This window comes from Macaca nemestrina, chromosome 17 (assembly GCF_043159975.1).
Source record: "Macaca nemestrina isolate mMacNem1 chromosome 17, mMacNem.hap1, whole genome shotgun sequence".
Classification (NCBI taxonomy): domain Eukaryota; kingdom Metazoa; phylum Chordata; class Mammalia; order Primates; family Cercopithecidae; genus Macaca; species Macaca nemestrina.
The window spans coordinates 18,973,941-18,991,547 of NC_092141.1; the positions used below are offsets into that span (position 1 = coordinate 18,973,941).

Below are 17,607 nucleotides of genomic sequence, written 5' to 3' on the forward strand. Positions count from 1 at the left end.
GGCACTTGCCACCACACTTGGTTAATTTTTGTGTTTTTTGTAGAGACAAAGTTTTACCGTGTTGCCCAGGCTGGTCTTTAACTCCTGAGCTCAAGTGATCCACCCGCCTCAGCTTCCCAAAGTACTTAAGGTGTGAGCCGCTACTCCTGGCCATCTGGCTTCTTTCTATCCATACTAATCTCCTTATCAAATGTTTGCTTGGTGGCTGGGCGCGGTGTAATCCCAGCACATTGGGAGGCCAAGGCAGGCGGATCACGAGGTCAGGAGATCAAGACCAGCCTGGCCAACATGGTGAAACCCCATCTCTACTAAAAACATAAAAATTGGCATGGTGGTGCGTGCCATAAATCCCAACTACTCGGGAGGCTGAGGCAGGAGAATCGCTCGAACCAGGGAGTCGGAGGTTGCAGTGCGCCGAGATCCGAGATTGTGCCACCATACTCCAGCCTGGCGACAGAGTGAGACAACATCTCAAAGACAGATCTTGATCTGTCTTCCAAGCTAGAGTGCAGTGGTGGATCAGAGCTCACTGAAGCCTCGACTTCCGGGGTCCAAGCCATTCTGCCACCTCAGCCTCCCAAGTAGCTGGGACTATAGGTGTGTGCTACCAGGTCTGGCAAATTTATTTTATTTTATTTTTATTTTTTTTGTAGAGATGGAGTCTTGCTTTGTTGCCTAGACTGGTCACATACTCTTGAGCTCGAGCAATCCTCCCTCCTTGGCCTCCCAAACTGTTGGAATTACAGGCCTGAGCCATTGCATCCAGGCTTGCTTTTACATTCTTTTTTTTTTTTTTTTTTTTGAGATGGTGTCTCGCTCTTTCACCCAGGCTGGAGTGCAGTGGCACGATCTCAGCTCCACCTCCCAGGTTCACGCCATTCTCCTGCCTCACTCTCCCGAGTAGCTGGGACTACAGGCGCCCGCCACCATGCCCGGCTAATTTTTTTGTATTTTTAGTAGAAACAGGGTTTCACCGTGTTAGCCAGGATGGTCTCGATCTCCTGACCTCGTGATCCACCCATCTCGGCCTCCCAAAGTGCTAGGATTACAGGCGTGAGCCACTGCACCCGTCCTCTTTTACATTCTTTACAAGATGGCCAGGCTGGAATATTTGGAAATATATTTTCCAAATATTTAAGTTCTACTTCCCCTTTGATAATAAATCTCATCTTTAATTCATCTTCTTGGATTTTAGTATAAGCAGTCAAAAGCAGCCATGCACCCACTCTTTTGCCAAAGATTCTATTTCACTGCCCTTTTTTTTTTGAGATGAAGTCTCACTCTGTCACCCAGGCTGGAGTGCAGTGGTGCAATCTCGGCTTACTGCAACCTCCGGCTCCTGGGTTCAAACAATTCTTGTGCCTCGGCCTCCTGAATAGGTGGGACTACAGGCACACACCACCATGCCTGGCTCATTTTTGTATTTTCAACAGAGATGACATTTCACCGTGTTGGCCAGGTTGGTCTCAAAACTCCTGACCTCAAGTGGTCTGCCTGCCTCGACTTCCCAAAGTGCTGGGATTACAGACATGAGGCACCACACCCGACCTTTTTTTTCTTTTTTTTTGAGACAGTGTTTTACTCTTTTGCCCAGGCTGGAGTGCAGTGGTGTGATCATGGCTCACAGCAACAGCCTTGACCTCCTGGGCTCAATCGATCCTCCCACCTCAGTCTCCCAAGTAGCTGGGACTGCAGGCGTGTGCCACCATGTCTGGCTAATTTTTGTGTTTTGTGTAGAGATGGGGTTTTGCCATTTTGCCCAGGTCAGTTTTGAACTCTTGGGCTCAAGGGATCCTTCCACCTCAGCCTCCCAAAGTGCTGAAATTACAGGTGTGAGCCACCATGACCAGCCTACTGTCTGTTTTTCTACTAGCATTATGAGCATGACCACTTAGATCATTTCCAAGAAGACTGAGGCTTTCTTTACAACTGTTCTCTTCTTCTGAGCCTGTCTTAGTCTATTTTGTGTTGCTGTAACAGACTACCTAAGACTGGGTATTCTATAAAGAAGACACATTTATTTAGCTCATAGTTCTTCAGGCTGGGAAGTTAAAGAGCATAGCATCATATCTGGCAGTTTCCGGTGAGGGCCACACACTAGGTTGAAACATGGTGGAGAAGAAAAGTGAGCAGGCGGGTACAGAGAGATCACATGGCAAGAGAGGAAATGAGAGAGTCTGGGAAGCCAAACTTGTTCTTATAATAACCTGCTCTCGTGGGAACTAAGTGCCCTGAGAGCAAGAACTCACCCCCATAGGAAGACATTAATCCATTCATGAAAGATCTGCCTCTGTGACCCAAACATCTCCCACTAGGCCCCACTTCTCAATAGTGCACACTGGGGATCAAATTTTTTCTTTTTTCTTTTTTTTTTCTGAGATGGAATCTTGCTCCATCACCCAGGCTGGAGTGCAGTGGTGTGATTTTGGCTCACTGCAACCTCCGCCTCCCGGGTTCAAGAAATTCTCCTGCCTCAGCCTCCCAAGTAGCTGAGACTACAGGTGCCCACCGCCACACCCGGCTAATTTTTTGTATTTTAATAGAGATGGGGTTTCACCTTGTTGCCCAGGCTGGTTGTGAACTGAGCTCAGGCAATCCACCCACCTCAGCCTCCCAAAGGGCTGGGATTACAGGCGTGAGCCACTGTGCCTGGCCCAAATTTTTAACATAAGTTTTGGTGGAGATAAAGTACATCCAAACCATAGCAGAGCCCTCACCAGAGCTCCCCTTTACAGTCTGTATGTAGCAATACAGTCTTTTTCTAGCCTTTTCCTCTTCTAGCCTCTGCCCATTACCCAGTTCCAAAGCCACTCCTGCATTGGTAGGTATTTGATACAGTAGCAACTCACTTCTCAGTACCAATTTCTGTCTTAGTTTGTTAAGGCTGTTATAACAAAATACCTCAGACTTGGTAATTTTTTTTTTTTTTTTTTTTTTTTGAGTTGGAGTTTCACTCTTGTTGCCCAGGCTGGAGTGCAATGATGCAATCTTGGCTCACCACAACCTCCACCTCCCGAGTTCAAGTGATTCTCCTGCCTCAGCCTCCCAAGTAGCTGGGATTACAGGCGTGTGCCACCACGCCTGGCTAATTTTTGTATATTTAGTAAAGACAGAGTTTCTGCATGATGGTCAGACCTGTCACTAACCCCCGACTTCAGGTGATCTGTCCACCTCAGCCTCCCAAAGTGCTGGGATTACAGGCATGAGCCACCGCACCCGGCCAGACTAGGTAATTTATAAACAACAGAAATTAATTGCTTACAGTTCTGGAGGCTGGGAAGTCCTGGATTAAGGCACCAACAGATTGGTGTCAGGGGAGGGCTCACTCTGCTCCTGAGGTAGCACCTTGTTGCTGTGTCCTCACATGGTGGAAGGAGCAAGGCAGCTCTCTGTAAGGGCACTAATCCTGTTCATGAAGGCAGAGGCCTTGGGACTTAATCATTTCCCAAAGGCCCCAGCTGTTAATACTATCACATTGGGTATTAGGTTCCAACATAGCGTTTTGAGAGGACACCATCTTTAGACCACAGCACTCTCTTTGTCTATGCAAGGACCAGGAGGGAATATGAAGAATGAATGTAGTTGGGTTGGGGTGGTAGAGTTATGCATGAATTTGTTTTTGTGTTTAAGAAACTTCCCCATGCCTTAATAACATCTTCTAAGTTTAAAAAAAAAAAAAATGCCACCTTTGAGTTGTTGGGGAGGAACCCTAACCCCCGGCCCTCATAGATTCAGTGTTTGGTGGCATATGGACTAAACTGGCGAAAGACAGATGAGGAAGAGGAAAGACAGTTTAACCACATACATACAGATGTGTGTGATGAAACTCTTTTGTGTAGGTCACAAAAATGTGACCTAAAGAAGTGGTTAGAGTGTGGGGCTTATATAGCATCTTAAGAGGGGAACAGGAGGGGCAGAAAAGACCCGTGTGGGAAAACAGATGACTTCTTTTTTTTTTTTTTTTTTTTTTTTTGAAACGCTGTTTTGCCCAGCCTGGAGTGCAGTGGTGCAATTGTGGCTCACTGCAACCCCTGCCTCCCAGGTTCAGGCGATTCTCCTGCCTCAGCCTCCCAGGTAGCTGGGACTACCGGTACGTCCACCATGCCCAGGTAATTTTTGTATTTTGTTTTTGTTTTGTTTGTTTGTAGAGATGGGGTTTCGCTATGTTTGCCAGGCTGGTCTCAAACTCCTGACCTCAAGTGATTCACCCGCCTCAGCCTCCCAAAGTGCTGGGATTACAGGTGCCCGGCCAGATGACTTCTTAATAGGGGAAGAGGAGGAGGGAGGGGACTGATGGGAAGTGGGTGCTGAGGAGAATAGATGGGAGGGAGGCTAGTTTTTGACAGCATCTGTTTAGGTGTGGTCTGGACTTCTTCTAGTCTTAAGCGATAAGAGTCAGTCTTCCCTGGTGTTCCCAGGGAGGGGATTTATCACAGTTGAATTCTTTTGAGTTATTTTGTGAGGCTCTGCTTTTCAGCATATAAGGGACTTCAGGAACTCAAATGCTTTCAGCTCAAAATAATTTTTAGGTCACAGAGGTATGTTCTGGACTGTCAGGTTTTTGCCTTGCCTAGGAGTTTGCTCATTTATAAATAGAGAAAAAAAAAAAAAAAAACAGAGAAGGAACTAGTGTGGCTGGGATAGCCATGAAGAAGCTGGAATTCCAGCTGTACTTTGTAGATTGCAGCTGAGGTAGAAATGGAAGGCCATCTGGGCAGGGGTTAAATCTCCTGAGGGGTGGGGGACTGAGCTTGAGTTTGCGTCTGGCTCCATCACTTATCGGCTGTATGTCCTTGGGCCTGTTGCTTTTCTAAAAAAGAGCGACAACAAGAGGCCATCCTCAGAGTTGGCCTGTCATAGGCCAAGATGGTGGAGAGCCCAGGACGAGCCCTCAGGACCCAGCGCTGCCTGCATTATGTGAGTGAGATAGGACTGCAGTGATGAGATGTTCAGTGATGGGCCATGGTGTGGCCAGGAAGACACTAACTTGACTACCAGGAGGCCCCAGAAGGGAGGAGATGGACTAAGATAGCAGTATCTGCGCGGAGCCGACCGAGGAGGACTTTGAATACCAGTAAATACACTCGCGTCCTAGAAGGTGGCCAGCAAAGGCTCTTGATCTAGGCCATTTAGTGTTCAGCAGGCCAGGCCTGCATCTGTGTTTGGGATAGGTTGCATGGAAGAGAAGCTGGAAGTGCAGAGGCCAGATCCGGGAGGCTGATGAAGTTGAGCAGGCACATGGGAGGGGAGCTTGATCTCTTGGGCTGTGCTGTCTAGCCGAGTGGCCACCGACTACGTGTGGCTCCTGCACACTGGGAATGGGGTGGGGAGGAGTGGGAGTGTGAAGGACACACACCCCTAATCTGAAAACCTTATTGTAAATATCTCATTAGTGAAGTTGTATTGATTCTGTGTTAAAATGGTAATATTTTGATATATTGAATCAAATCAAACATGTTATTAAAATTAATTTTACCTTTTTTGTGCTTTTGTAATGTGGCTACTAGAAAATCTAAAATTGCTTATGTGGCTTACATTCGTCACTGTGTATTTCTGTTACGCATTGTTGCTCTAGGGGGTGGTAGCAAAGGGAGTGAAAGGGACAGAGCACTTTGAGAAATGTTAAAAAGACGACGGGAGGGAGGCCAGGTACATTGGTGCACTCCGTTAATCCCAGCACTTTGGAAGGCTGACGTGGAAGATTTGCTTGAGCCCAGGAGTTTGAGACCAGCCTGGGCAACATAGCACAACCCCATTTCTACAAAAAGTTTAAAAATTATCCAGGTGACTGGGTACGGTGGCTCACGCCTGTAATCCCAGCACTTTGGGAGGCCGAGGCGGGTGGATCATGAGGTCAGGAGTTCGAGACCAACCTGACCAACATGGTGAAACCCTGTCTCTACTAAAAATATAAAAATTAGCTGTTTTTGGTGGCGCGTGCCTGTAATCCCAGCCACTCAGGAGGATGAGTCAGGAGAATCACTTGAACCCAGGAGGCGGAGGTTGCAGTGAGCTGAGATTGTGCCACTGCACTCCAGCCTGGGCAATAGAGTGAGACTACCTCTCAAAAATAAATAAATAAATAAAATAAGCCAGGCATAGTGGTGTGCCTGTAATCCCAGCTACTTGAGAGTGAGGTGAAAGGATCACTTGAACCCAGGAAGTCGAGGCTGCAGTGAGCCATGATGGTGCACTCCAGCCTGGGTGACAGAGTGAAACCCTGTCTCTAAAAAAGATGGCAGGAGGGAATGAACATTTTTAATGTTTTAGTCTCCAGTACAGCCCTTTTAATTGAGTGATGATTTTCCATTTTATAGATAAACAGGGTCAGAAAGAGCAAGCAACTTCCCTGCAGTCGCATAGTGACAAGCTGGACTTGTCTGACTAAAACCTGTGCTTTTGCTACTGTGCTCATGGGTCTCTTGGACTTAGTGATGGGGATTTAAGGAGGAGAAAGGCAGGAGATAGAGCCAGGGTTCAGGATTTGGGGCTGGGAAGGTGTTAATAAAGCGTTTGGCTCAGGGCCTCAAAGCCTTTTGCTTGTGTGTGCATTTCTCACAGCCTCACATGCCCAGGCTGTTGGTGCTGGGGATTAGGCCTGGGGCTGCTGCTCCCTTTCAGAATTCTTGCCTGGCCTCAGAGGGGCCTGTATCTAGGAACCTCAGCAGAACCCTGCAAGGGCTGGCTGGGACCATTGGTGAGATGTGCCATGCCCAGGAGGCATGGACGAATATATGTTCCTTTTCAGTCCTGCAAGCGTGTGGGCTGTGATGAGGAACGCGTTGGCAGTCTTTAGATGAACGCTGCTCCTTTGGAACTTGCTGGGTGTTAGCTTTCGGTGTGGCCTTAGGGAGTGGACTCTGGACTGCAGACACTGAACTAGAGGTTTCCCATTTGGAAATGAGGTCTTGGGACTGGATGATCTCTATGTTCTTTCTAATATTTCTTTTTTTTTTTTTTTTTTTGAGACGGAGTCTCACTCTGTCGCCCAGGCTGGAGTGCAGTGGTGCAATCTTGGCTCACTGCAAGCTCCGCCTCCTGGGTTCACGCCATTCTCCTGCCTCAGCCTCCAGAGTAGCTGGGACTATAGGTGCTCGCCAGTACACCTGGCTAATTTTTTGTATTCTTTAGTAGAGACGGGGTTTCACTGTGTTAGCCAGGATGGTCTCGATCTCCCGACCTCGTGATCCGCCCGCCTTGGCCTCCCAAAGTGCTGGGTTTACAGGCGTGAGCCACTGCGCCCAGCAATATTTCTTTACTCATGTGATCTTTATGTTTCATTCATAATTTTAATTATAATGTTTCTAAGTTTATGTTTTGACTCAAGTAGTGATCATTACAGGCCGTCTTTGGGAATGCAGAATTTTAGTTTCACAAATCCTAAATATTGGATTGTTTTTATACATTTGATGATTTGACACCCTACATAGAATGGTTTTTTAAGGTACTAGCAAATAATATATGAAGGGAAAAGAAAGCATTCTTCCTGCAGCATCTCGAATATAAAGATTTTGTTATTTAGTATTAGATTCTAAAAATTATTTTGTATCCTCTGATTTCTTATAGATAAAACTATGCCTACTAAAAAACAATGAAAATACTTTTTCAAAATATAAACACTATATATAATATTTGAAAATATTACAATCCATAAAAGTTAGAAGAAAATAATAATTAGTGCTTGATCTCACTATTCAAAGACACACCACTTTAATTTGGTGAGCCTCCTTTTAGTTTTTCATAGAGCTGTGATGCATGCTTAATGCATAATTGTGCATGTTGCTGCCTCCTCCTCCCAGCTTCCTGACATGTCGTCTCAGGTCATCAGAAACTTCCAAAAGAAACAGCAATTTCTTTTTTTTTTTTTTTCCCCTTTGAGACTGAGTCTCACTTTGTCACCCAGGCTGGAGTGCAGTGGCACCATCACGGCTCACTGCAGCCTTGACCTCCCAGGCCCAAACGATTTGTCTACCTCAGCCTCTTGTAAACAGCATTTTTATGGCTGTCTAATAACCCGTCATATGAATATGGCTTAGACTGCCCAACTACAGCCTAATTTGGGGTTTTTATGTTTTCTTCTGTTCTTTGCCCATATAATGTGGCAGTGAATATAATAAAACACTTTTCCCACACTTTGGCTTATTTCATTTCAAGCTTCTAAAAGTGAGATTAATGAGTCAGAAGGCATGACTATAAGGCTTTTTGTCAAATTGATTTCCTAAAGGGCTATTCATTATACTTTTTCACCGGCATTGAGGTCAAGTGTCCTGGGAGTAGGAGTGTTGAACATGTAGAAAGTCACTTCAGTTCTGGAATTTATCTTGCTTTGCTTTGTTTTGTTATACTTTTTTGTCCTCTCCTGATGCTCACCTAGGGTCACACATTGCCTCTGGTTGTCATATGTCTTTCGTCTCTTTCAATCTAGAGCAGGGGTTCTCAATTAGGGAGTGGGCATTGTCTCCTAGGGGACATTTGGAAATGTCTGGAGATAGTTTTGATTGTCACAACCAAGGGGGTGGCTCCTGGCATCTAGTGATTAGAGGCCAAGCATGCTGCTAAACTTCTCACAGTACACAGGGTGTTCCCTTGCAGCATAAATATATCTGGCCCAAGACGTAAGCAGCTGAAAAGCCCCGATCTAGAACAGTCCTTTCACTTCCAGCCTGGGCGACAGAGCGAGACTCCATCTCAAAAAAAATAAAAGAAAATTGAAGTCAAAGTCATATAACATAGAATTAACCATTTTAAAGTATAAAATTTACTGCCTTTGGCCAGGCGTGGTGGCTTATGCCTGTAATCCCAGCACTTTGGGAGGCCAAGGAGGGCGGATCACGAGGTCAGGAGATCGAGACCATCCTGGCTAACACGGTGAAACCCCGTCTCTACTAAAAATACAAAAAATTAGCCGGGCGTGGTGGTGCGCGCCTGTAGTCCCAGCTACTTAGAGGCTGAGGCAGGAGAATGGCGTGAACCAGGGAGGCGGAGCTTGCAGCGAGCCAAGATCGCGCCACTGCACTCCAGCCTGGGCGACAAAGTGAGAGTCCGTCTCAAAAAAAAAATTTACTGCCTTTCGGTATATTCACAGTTTTGTGCAGTTACCATTTCTAGTTTCAAAACTTCTCATTACCCCAGAAGAACACCCTGCACCCATTAAGTAGTTTCCCCATGCCCCCTTCCCCCAACCCCTGGCAACCACTCATCTCCATTCTCTTTCTGTGGATGTTTGCCTACTCTGCACATTTCATATAAATGGAATCATATAACGTGGGCTTTTGTATCGGGCTTCTTTCTCTGAGCATGTTTTGAGGTTCATCCATGGGACAGCACGTGTCAGTACTTCATTGCTTTTGATGGCTGGATAATATTTCATTGTCAGCATTTGATAGGAATTTGGGTTGTTTCCACTTTTAGCTATGCTGCTCCGTACATTCATGTATGAGTTTCTGTGTGGATAGATGGTTCATTTCTCATGGTCTATACCTGGGATCAGAATTGCTGGATCTTTTGATGTATGTTTAACTTTTTGAGGAACTGCCAGCCTTTTCTCACAGCAGCTGCACCATTTTATATTCCTACCAGTAATGTACAAAGGTTCCAGTTTCTCCACATCCTCATCAACACTTATTTTCTACTTTTTTTATAGTAGTCAGCCCAGTGGGCATAAAGTGGCATCTCATTATGATTTTGATAAACATTTCCCTAATGACTACTGATTTCATTTGTATATCTTCTTTGGAGAAATATCTATTGAAATCCTTTGCCCGTTTTTGAACTAGGTTTGTCTTTTTATTGTTGAATTATAAAAGTTATTTATATATTTTGCCATATATATAAGTGTATATATATATAATTTTTTATTTTTATTATTTTTTTTTGAGACAGGGCCTCACTGTCTCACCCAGGCTGGAGTGCAGTGGTGCAGTTGTGGCTCACTGGAGCCGTGACTTCCCGAGTTCAAGTGATCCTCTCACCTCAGCGCCCCCAAGTAGCTGGGACTACTGGCATGCACCACCATGCCTTGCTAACTTTTGTATTTTTTGTAGAGACAGGGTTTCGCCATGTTGCTGAGGCTGGTCTCAAACTTCTGAGCTCAGGCAGGCAATCTGTCCGGCTCAGGCAGGCAATCTGTCCGCCTCAGCCTCCCAAAGTGCTGGAATTACAGGCGTGAGCCACCATGCCCAGCCTACTTTATATATTTTGGACACTAGACTCTTACCGGATACATGATATGCAAATATTTTCTGCCATTCTATAGGTTATTTACTTTTTTATCTTTATTTATTTATTTATTTTGAGATGGTGTCTTGCTCTGTTGCTCAGGCTGGAATGCAATGGCACAGCTCCTCTCACTGCAACCTCCACCTCCTGGTTTTAAGCGATTCTTCTGCCTCAGCCTCCCAAGTAGCTGGGATTACAGGTATTACTGCTGCACCACTGCTATCCACCATGATACTGGATATGCTAGCAAGGGTAATTAGGCAAGAAAACAAAATGAAAGGCATCCAGATCAGAAAGGAAAAGTAAAACTATCTCTATTAGCAGATGACATGATCCTACCAGGCGCGCCACCATGCCTGGCTAATTTTTGTATTTTTAGTAGAGACAGGGGTTTCACCATGTCGGCCAGGCTGGTCTCAAACTCTTGACCTCGTGATCTACCCACCTCGGCCTCCCAAAGTGCTGGGATTGTAGCCATGAGCCACCGTGCCCAGACCTCTTTTTTATTTATTTTTTATTGAGACAGGATCTCACTGTGTCACTCAGGCTGGAGTGCAATAGCATGATCTTTGTAAGTGCAGCCTTGGAACCTCCCAGGCTCAAGTGACCCTCTTGCCTCAGCCTTCTGAGTAGCTGTGACTACAGGTGCACACCACCATGCCTGGGTAATTAAAAAAAGAAATTTATAGAGATGGGGTCTCACTGTGTTGCCCAGGATGGTCTTGAACTCCTGAGCCCAAGCAATCCTGTCTCCTCAGCCTCCCAAAGTGCTGGAATTATAGGTGCGAGTCACCACGCCCAGCCACAAAAGATTTTAATTTTGATTAAGTCCAATTTATATTTTTGTTGCTTTTCGGTATAATACCTAAGAATTCTATTTTCTTTCTTTCCTTTTTTTTTTTTTTTCTTTTTTATTTTTTTGAGACAAGGTCTTGCCATGTTGCCCAGGCTGGGCTGCAGTGGCATGATCTTGGCTCACTGCAACCCCCACCTCCCAGGCTCGAGTGATCCTCCCACTTCAGCCCTCCGAGTAGCTGGGACTACAGGCATGTGCCACCACCAAACCTGGCTAATTTCTGTATTTTTTTTGTAGAGATGGTGTTTCACTGTGTTGCCCAGGCTGGTCTCAAACTCCTGGGCTCAAGAGATCCACCCAGCTCGGCCTCCCAAAGTGCTGGGATTACAGGTGTGAGCCACCACTCCTGGCCAAGAATCCTATTTTCTTAAATTTCTTTCAGTGATGATTTGTAGTTTTCACAAGTCCTTGGTTAAATTTATTCCTAGTATTTTATTCTTTTGCCTCCTTTTGTAAATGGAATTGCTTTCTTAATTCCCTCTTTTGATTGTTCAATGCTGCTGTGTAGCAACTGATTTTGTCTGTTGATTTTGTACTTGGCAACTTGACTGAATTCGTATTTTAACTTCGGTGGGTGTATTTGTGGATTCTTGGGGATTTTCAGTAGGTAGGATCATGTCATCTGCTAATAGAGATGGTTTTACTTTTCCTTTCTGATCTGGATGCCTTTCATTTTGTTTTCTTGCCTAATTATCCTTGCTAGCATATCCAGTATCACGGTGGATGGCAGTGGTGCAGCAGGCATCCTTGTCTTGTTCCTGATCTTAGGGGAAAGCTTTTGACCTTGGGCCATAAAGTGTCAAGTCAGCTGTGGGTTTTTGTAGTTGCCCTTTATCAGATTGAGGAAATTCCCTTCTATTCCTAGTTGGTTGAATGTTTTTATCTTGAGATATTAACTTATTTAAAATTTTGTTTTACTTTTTAATATAAAAACTTTGGTGTGTGTGTGTTTTATTCCAACCAGTGCTGATTCCTAAAGAAAAGCCCCCAATCACAGTTGTGGGTGATGTTGGAGGAAGGATTGCCATCATCGTGGTATGTAGACCTCTTTTATTATTTTAATTCTAGTATTTGCTGTTGTTATTCTGTTGATTGATTGATGACTTGATTGATTGATTTTGTGAGTCTTGCTGTCACCCAGGCTGGATTGCAGTGGTGTGTTTTCGGCTCACTGCAACTTCTGCCTCCCAGGTTCAAACGATTCTCTTACCTCAGCCTCCCAAGTAGCTGGAATTACAGGTGCCTGCCACCATGCTTGGCTAATTTTTGTATTTTTAGTAGAGATAGGGTTTCACCATGTTGGCCAGGCTGGTCTCGAGCTCCTGACCTCGTGATCCGCCCGCCTTGGCCTCCCAAAGTGCTGGGATTACAGGCGTGAGCCACTGCACACGGCCGCCACTGCATTTAAAAAAAAAAAAAAACTTTTTATTTTGAAGGAATTATAGATCCACAGGAAGTACGGGGAAATACACAGGGACCTCCTGTGTATTCATTGCCCAGCATCCTCCATCTTGCTTAACTATGGTACAATAACACAGCCTGGAAATTCTCAGTGCCACAGCCACAGAGGCCCTTCAGACAGCACCAGTTGTGCATGCAGTGTATATGTGTGTGTGTGTGTGTGTGTGTGTGTGTGTGTGTGCAGTCTTATCATGGGTAGCTTTGTGGAACCACCACCACAGTCAGGACACAGAATTGCTCCTTCACTGCAGGGCACCCTCATGCTTCCCTTCATAGCTACACCCACATCCTTCCCACCCAATCTGCAACCCCTGGTGTCTTTGTCCATTTTGTGCTGCTGTAACATGTAAGACTAGGTTGTTTATACAGAATAGAAGAAATTTATTCTCTAACAGCTCTAGAGGCTGGATGTCCAAATCATGGCACCAGCATTTGGTCTGGTGAGGGCCTTCTTGCTGCGTCCTCACATGGCAGAAGGCAGAAGGATAAAAAGGAATGAACTTGTCTTCAGAAGGGCAGGAAAGAGGCGAACCCACTCCCACAAGCCTTTTTATAGCGACATGAATCCATTCCTCACGGCAGAGCCCTCACAACCTGAACACTTCCCCAAAGACCCCACCTCCCAACACTGTTGCACTGGGGAATAAGTTTCCAACACATGAATTTTGGAGAGACAAAAACATTCAAGCCATAGCACTGGCAACCCATGATCTGTCCTCTGTATTTCTAATTATTATTTCAAGAATGTCATATAAATGGAATCTATGGTTTATAACCTTTTGAGTTTTGGTTAACCTGCCATGATTACCCTGAGATCCATCCAGTTTGTTTTGTATATAAATATGTTATTCCTTCTTATTGCTGGGCAGTATCCCATGGCATAGAGGTACCAGAGTTTATTTGTTGGAGGACATTTGGATGATTTCCAGGTTGGAGCTATTATACATAAAACTCACTATGTACATTCATGTATGGGTTTTTGTGTGAACAGAGTTTTGATTTCTCTGGGGTAATTGCACTTATAAATGCAGTTGTTGGTTTGCATGGTAGTTGCAAATATAGTCTTTTTTTTTTTTTTTGAGACAGAGTCTCGCTCTGCCGCCCAGGCTGGAGTGCAGTGGCGTGATCTTGGCTCACTGCAAGCTCCGCCTCCCGGGTTCACGCCATTCTCCTGCCTCAGCCTCCCGAGTAGCTGGGACTACAGGCGCCCGCCACCTCGCCCGGCTAGTTTTTTTTTTTGTATTTTTTAGTAGAGACGGGGTTTCACTGTGTCAGCCAGAATGGTCTCGATCTCCTGACCTCGTGATCCACCCGTCTCGGCCTCCCAAAGTGCTGGGATTACAGGCTTGAGCCACCGCGCCCGGCCGCAAGTATAGTCTTATAAGAGACTGTCAAACTGTTTGCCAAGGTGGCTGTACCATTTTACTAGTAGTACTTTTTAAGTAGTGTGTGTGTGTGTGTGTGTGTGTGTGTGTGTGTGTGTGTGTATTTTTGAGGGGGTATGGTCTGGGTCTGCTGCCCAGGTTGGAGTGCAGTGGCTTGATCACAGCTCACTGCAACTTCCACCCCATGGGCTCAAGCAATCCTCCTGCCTCAGCCTCCCAAGTAGCTAGGACTACAGGTGCGTACCACCATGCCTGGCTAGTTTTTGTTTTTGTAGAGACTGGGTTTCGCCATGTTGCTCAGGCTGGTCTTGAACGCTTGAGCTCAAGCAATCCTCCCACCTCAGCCTCCCAAAGTGCTGAGACTACAGGTGTGAGCCACCACGCCTAGCCTTTATATGTATATTTTTGATCATAGTAACTTCAGTATGCAATAAAAGAGTAGAAACCACTGAACTGGGTATTTTATTATTAAAAACAATAATCATTATTATTTTTTCCATTATAATAACATGTAAAAAACATATTTCCCATATGCTCAGTGGAGAAAATTTGGAAATAAGGAAGGTAGCAAGAAGCAGCAAGGGGAAAGAGGCAACCATAATTCTATTACCCAGAGTCGAAAACATCTTTTAACACTTTTTCTGTGCATTAAAAACAAAAAAAGAAAATCATATCTCCATCATTTCTGGTGCGATCTGCATTGTGACAGCACAGTGTTGGCCAGTTATGGTGCAGAAAACAGTGCTACCCCTGGGAGCCTGGAGTGTGGTGGGAGATAGCCCGAATAGTGAGTGGCAGGTGCTGTGCAGGAGGAGGCTCCTGTGAAAGTCCTGGAGGGATGCCATGGGGCACGGTGATGGGGACGTGGGGCCGTGCTGTCTGCACAAGGCCAAATGGAAGAGCAGATTTTTCGCAATAAATGTAAGCAGACCCTTTTTTTTCCCTGGTTGTCTAACCTATTATTGTAGAAGTGCTCATATACATTCTTTTCCATCTGTGCTTTGACAGGATGACATCATTGATGATGTTGACAGCTTTCTTGCTGCAGCAGAGACCCTGAAGGAAAGAGGTGCATATAAGATCTTTGTGATGGCAACTCATGGCTTGTTGTCTTCTGACGCCCCCCGGCTGATTGAAGAGTCTGCCATCGATGAGGTAACGGTCTGGGTGTGTTCGTGAGGACAGCTGCCTGGGCTTCTGGCACATCATGATCTTTAGTTACAGAAAGTAGGGACAAGACTGAGATTGTGGTTAAGAAAGGAATCAAGGGCTGGGCGTGGTGGTTTATGCCTGTAATCCCAGCACTTTGGGAGGCTGAGACAGGCGGATTACCTGAGGTCAGGAGCCGGAGACCAGCCAACAGGGGGAAATCCCCTCTCTACTAAAAATACAAAAACTAGCCTTGCATGGTGGCGGGCACCTGTAATCCCAGCTACTTGGGAGGCTGAGGCAAGAGAATCGCTTGAACCCAAGGGGCAGTGGCTGCAGTGAGCCGAGATTGTGCCACTGCACTCTAGCCTGGACAACAGAATGAGACTCTGTCTCAAAGTACATAAATAAATAAATAATAGTAATGTATACAACTCATTAGTTTTTAGAATGCTTGGAGTTGTGCAGTCATTACCATAGTTGATTTTAGAACATTTTCTTCTCCCTAGAGAGGAACACCATACCCATTAGCAGTCACTTCACATTTTCTCTCACTGCCATTAGTCCCTGGCAACCACTAATCTGCTTTCTGTCGCTCTAGATTTGCCTGTTCTGGACATTTCTTATTAATGAGATTACACAATGTGTGGTCTTTTGTGCTGGCTTCCTTCACTCAACATAATATTTTCAAGGTTCATCCATGTTGTAGCATGAATCAGTACTTCATTCCATTTTATGATCAAAGAATACTCTGTTACATGGATAGTCCACATTTTGTCTCTCTTTTCATATTTCATGTCGATAGAAATTTTTTCCACTTTTTAACTTATGCATGGTGCTGCAGTAAACATTTGTGTACAGGTTTTTGTGTAGACATCTGTTTTCCCTTCTCTTGGATGCGTACCTAGGTTTAGTACTGCTGGGTCGTACAGTAACTTCATGTTGAAACTTTTGAGGAGCTGCCAGACTGTTTTTCAAAGCAGCCGCACCATTTTACATTCCTACAGCAGTGAGTGGGGGGTTCCAGTTTCTCTGCACGCCTCCAATACTTGTTATTATCTTTTTATGCCATACCTGTCCTAGTGGGTGTGAGTATCAAATCTTAACCTAAAAAACACAGGCCAGGCGCAGTGGCTCACACTTGTAATCCCAGCACTTTGGGAGGCTGAGGCGGGTGGATCACGAGATCGAGACCATCCTGGCGAACATGGTGAAACCCTGTCTCTACTCAAAACACAAAAAAATTAGCTGGGCATGGTGGTGGGCGCCTGTAGTCCCAGCTACTTGGGAGGCCGAGGCAGGAGAATGGCATGAACCTGGGAGGCGGAGCTTGCAGTGAGCCGAGATGGCGTCACTGCACTCCAGCCTGGGTGACAGAGCGAGACTTCATCTAAAAAAAAAAATTGAAACATTGACTTGAGACATAGATCCACTGTTTTCCCGTCATGGCGAGCCTCAGATTTGAGAAGCTATCACATTTCCAGACTAAACCATGAAGCTACTTGGCTTTCTGATGCTCTGGTTTTTTTTCTCTTGCTTCACAGGTAGTGGTCACTAATACAATTCCACATGAAGTCCAGAAGCTCCAGTGCCCCAAGATTAAAACCGTCGATATCAGCATGATCCTTTCAGAGGCGATCCGTCGGATCCACAATGGGGAGTCCATGTCCTACCTTTTCAGAAACATAGGCTTAGATGACTGAACAGCTTTCCTTTAGGAAAACTCCCGAGGGCCAAACTGGAAACATAAGAGTGACTGCTTGGTGGGATAGATTTCACAGGAACCGTCATGTTTGTTCCTCCCTCTCCCCTGTAACCTCTCTTCTTGTTGATTCCTATGAAGATAGACCAACTTTTTATGTCGGTTTAGGTGTTCGTGAGTTTGGGGAGCCATTTTTATAAAAGAAAAACTTTATTCTCCTCTTTTGAAAAGGTAAGACCTTGTTTTAGTGTTAACTGTTTAAAAAATAACACTTGGAATAAGATTTGTAAGCTCACAAAGTCTTTTTCTGAAGTTGCTTGAGCCAAGTGCTTAAAAAGTTAATAAAATAAAATGATCTGTATGATACCTGCAGTTGAAAAGCCAAAAAGATTATACTGTCCAGTCCAGTAAATGACATTTTTAGAGATGCTTTTGTAGACAAGCATATGGAATATGTGATTGTATTTATTTTCCGCAACTAAAAAAGGAATAAAAACTTGTGTTTGTGTGTTTTTCTAAAACTTTGTGTTTTGGCAATCGTTTTATAACTAAAATAAAATGAAAGCTGAATCTACACACTGTGAATGTTGAAATGTTTATCAGCTTGTTTTCTCTTCTGCAGCATTGTGCGGGGATGCAGTAGCCTCCCAGAGATGTGTAATATTCTCTGTTCTGACAATTTGTCCAAGGCCCTGAAAGTTCCCGACGTGTTGTCATTTGATTGAGGAGGGAGAGGAGTTGGAATCTCAGGATGCAAGGCCGCAGGCAGCAGGGGAACCAGTGAGCACCATCTGCCATTCGTCTTGGTGTGGCTTTGCCTCTCTTCCACGGCTGGC

At 45.1% G+C, this 17,607-nt stretch overlaps 1 protein-coding gene across 9 annotated transcripts in view; it reads left to right on the forward strand.

Annotated features, from left to right (window-relative positions):
- LOC105465877 (phosphoribosyl pyrophosphate synthetase associated protein 2) overlaps positions 1–17,345 on the forward strand; it is a 79,050-nt gene extending 61,705 nt beyond the window's left edge. For all 9 annotated transcript variants that reach the window (XM_071082480.1, XM_071082476.1, XM_071082481.1 and 6 more), the window contains 3 exons: positions 12,039–12,109; positions 14,929–15,075; positions 16,614–17,345. In XM_071082480.1, the coding sequence (XP_070938581.1) occupies positions 12,039–12,109; positions 14,929–15,075; positions 16,614–16,772 (377 nt within the window). In that variant the 3' untranslated portion in view covers positions 16,773–17,345. The remainder of the gene's footprint in view (positions 1–12,038; positions 12,110–14,928; positions 15,076–16,613) is intronic.
- The last annotated feature ends 262 nt before the right edge of the window (positions 17,346–17,607 follow it).